Source organism: Verticillium alfalfae, genomic scaffold (genome assembly GCF_000150825.1).
Source record: "Verticillium alfalfae VaMs.102 supercont1.4 genomic scaffold, whole genome shotgun sequence".
Lineage (NCBI taxonomy): Eukaryota > Fungi > Ascomycota > Sordariomycetes > Glomerellales > Plectosphaerellaceae > Verticillium > Verticillium alfalfae.
The window spans coordinates 2,632,590-2,635,358 of NW_003315035.1; the positions used below are offsets into that span (position 1 = coordinate 2,632,590).

The 2,769-nt window shown below is 55.7% G+C and overlaps 1 protein-coding gene across 1 annotated transcript; it reads left to right on the forward strand.

Moving 5' to 3' along the window:
- Positions 1-2,218: 2,218 nt before the first annotated feature.
- Positions 2,219-2,659, forward strand: VDBG_04272 (predicted protein; the record flags this gene model as incomplete). Its single annotated transcript, XM_003006273.1, has 2 exons — positions 2,219-2,473; positions 2,564-2,659. 2 exons carry the CDS (start codon positions 2,219-2,221, stop codon positions 2,657-2,659), a joined length of 351 nt encoding a protein of 116 aa, XP_003006319.1.
- Positions 2,660-2,769: the final 110 nt, after the last annotated feature.

Consider the following 2,769-nt stretch of genomic DNA (forward strand, 5'->3'; position numbering starts at 1 on the left):
TCTGTTGGTGCTAAAGATCGGTAGCAGTTTCGGTAGACAAGCTCGAACGTATGTGGTCCACATTCCCCTCAGCTCAACATTGGCGTGTCATTCTCGGACGCTCGCTAGTCTCACCCTCCGACGGTCTTTCGCGCGTAGTCAGTTTTCACTTCATCGCCAGGCTCAGCCAAATCACTGTGATACTAGTGGCTCGCCATTGCAGTGGGCGTGCAGGGCACATCTTTCTGCAGTGACCGAGGCGTTTGATCGACGAGGCGTGCGCTGCTGACACCCATCACTAACTGCAGAGCTGATTCGAGCATGGCTTTCCAGGGGGGTGGGGGGATAGGTTGTCACGAGGAATCCTTTTTTTCCTGCCAATTGATGAAAGAAATGCCAAAAATGGCCTCTCGTTCCTTTTCTGCATGTCGATATTTGACTGTCGCATCTCATCCCGAAGGGAAAAAAATTACCTCTCACCTATGCCATTGGTTGGGCACTCATCTCTGTCCCTGTGCATTGCGCGTCACTTTTGTGGTTGCTGGTGGTGCTATGTGCCGTGCTCCGTTGTGTCCGTCAGCTGAAGGGGGGGTGAGATCGTGTCGAAGAGCTACAGTGTTTGAGCTAAATAGTAGTGATGAAGATGCCACATTTCTTCCTCAAGACGGCGTCCTAGCCACCTGCCTACCTCGGTGACCACCTACCTGAGGTACATAGGCACCTAGATACCTACCTATGCTGATTGCAGCCAGGCAGGCACCCCAGCCAGGGGAGGTACGGTGCTGAGGGAAAGTAAAGTGCAGACGACTCATCGTCAGTTGCCCCTCACCCTCCCACCCCCTCCCTCTTCCCTTGGATTCCTACTCCACAGTGAGATGCCAACAGGAGGTACCTTCCCCTCGAATCCCTATCCATCGCTCGGATTGGCAGGTCCCGCTGGTACAGAGTTTGGATCACCATCGTCACTTCCCCCAGTTTACACTGCTTTCTGGTGTATCAGACACCTCTCCATGTGGTCATTCAGAGACAGGGAAATCGGGTACTCTGGCCGGTGTCAGTGTAAATCGAGCCGGTGCACTATTCTCAGCAGCACTAAGGACACTAAGACGTCCAGGTCCCGCTGCCGTTCCCCATTTCACCCCTCAAGCCTCAGAGCCCCCCGCCCAATCTCCTCCACCGCTACCAGAAGGCTCCGTTCCCGATCCTGAGGACCCACGAGCTGGAGAAGCTCATGCCTTCGCTTCTCTTTCCCAACAATGATTTACGCCTGCCTCACTGGCAGGCATAGCTAGGCACTGGCCTGACCTCATTGACCTCCCTCTGTCTCTTGCCCTTGTCTCCCTCGTCTTGTCTGCCTACTTACCTCGCCTACCTTACCCTGTCTTGCTTAGCATCTTGACCATCATCTCTTCCCTCTCTTTCCGCCTTTCCCTCTTTCACGATCACTTCTTGTCCTCGATAATCTCCTGTGCTCCATCCCACAGCTTCTTGCGTCTACCTTTCGTCCCACATGCGAGGCACACCACCCCTGTGTCCCTGCGGGCTGAAGCTTGACAACTGCTTTCTCCCCTGAAATACAGCTGTCCTGTCCCTCGAGCTCCTCCCCTCCGTCGTCACCTTGCCTGGACCACCGTCTTGACACGAATTCCTCCCTCCTCGATTCTACCGACGATCTGCCTACAAACGAGCTCTGAACCTCATAGCTTGGCCGATCCCTTACACGTTCCGAAAGAGCAACGTCAATGCCAACCCACCATTTCACCTGCTGAGCCGCACCATTCCCTACAGAGTACGCGCATCGCCATCCTCGAGCCTCCACTGTCTTGGCGCAGCACATCCGCCCCCCCCAGCGCCTTGTACCGCTACAATTTACAGAACCCACGCCCCCTGAATACGGTAGCGGTACTGCCCCCGAAGCCTGGCCCCGATCACCTACGTCACCCCCCGCCTCGGCCCGTCCGGCGTGACACGTCTGTTGCGTATGCTTTTGCATTGGCATTGACAAGTCGTCTGGCACCCAAACCCCGTCTCGGTCCATACGCGGTTTACCTCGCCTGCAACCTACGAGTCGCCCGTCCCACGCACCCGTTCACAGCCCACACCCACAACCCACCTCGTAGCCTGCAGCACCGCAGCCTGGGTGTGCTGGGCTTAGCCACCCGTTTCCCTCACGGCATTGGTTCGCTGTCGACTCTGGGAGCCCTTATTGTAGGGGTTCCCCCTCCCCTCGTCGCCCGACATGGTTCGCATTATCCCGACACGTCTAAAGTCCGCTTCCTCCCTCAACAACAGCCGCAGCAACAGTCCTAGGCGGTCCAACAGCAACAGCAACTCCGTCTCCAACACGGCCAATACCTCCAGCATCAACAACAACAACCACAACAACCACAACGGCACTGGCAAGTACCAGTCACGCACTCCCTCCAGAATGGGCAGCGATCTTTCCGCCAAAGATAAAGACACCGGCCTGACCTTGAAGGTCGTCATTCTGCGTGTACGTCACCTGAATGCTCCAAACCAGCGCCGGCCTCGCAGCAACAAAATCTGTAGCCCTCAATTGCTAATATTCGCTCTCGCTCTCTAGGCACGCAATCTAGCTGCGAAAGACCGCAATGGAACATCAGACCCCGTACGTCCAGAGGCCAAAATTGACTTCATACCCCAGACAAACATCTACTGACATGGCCCTCTTCTCAGTACCTCGTCCTCACTCTTGGCGAAGCCAAAGTGGTAACCCACGAAATCCCAAAGACTCTCAACCCAGAATGGAACGTCATTGAAGAAATGCCC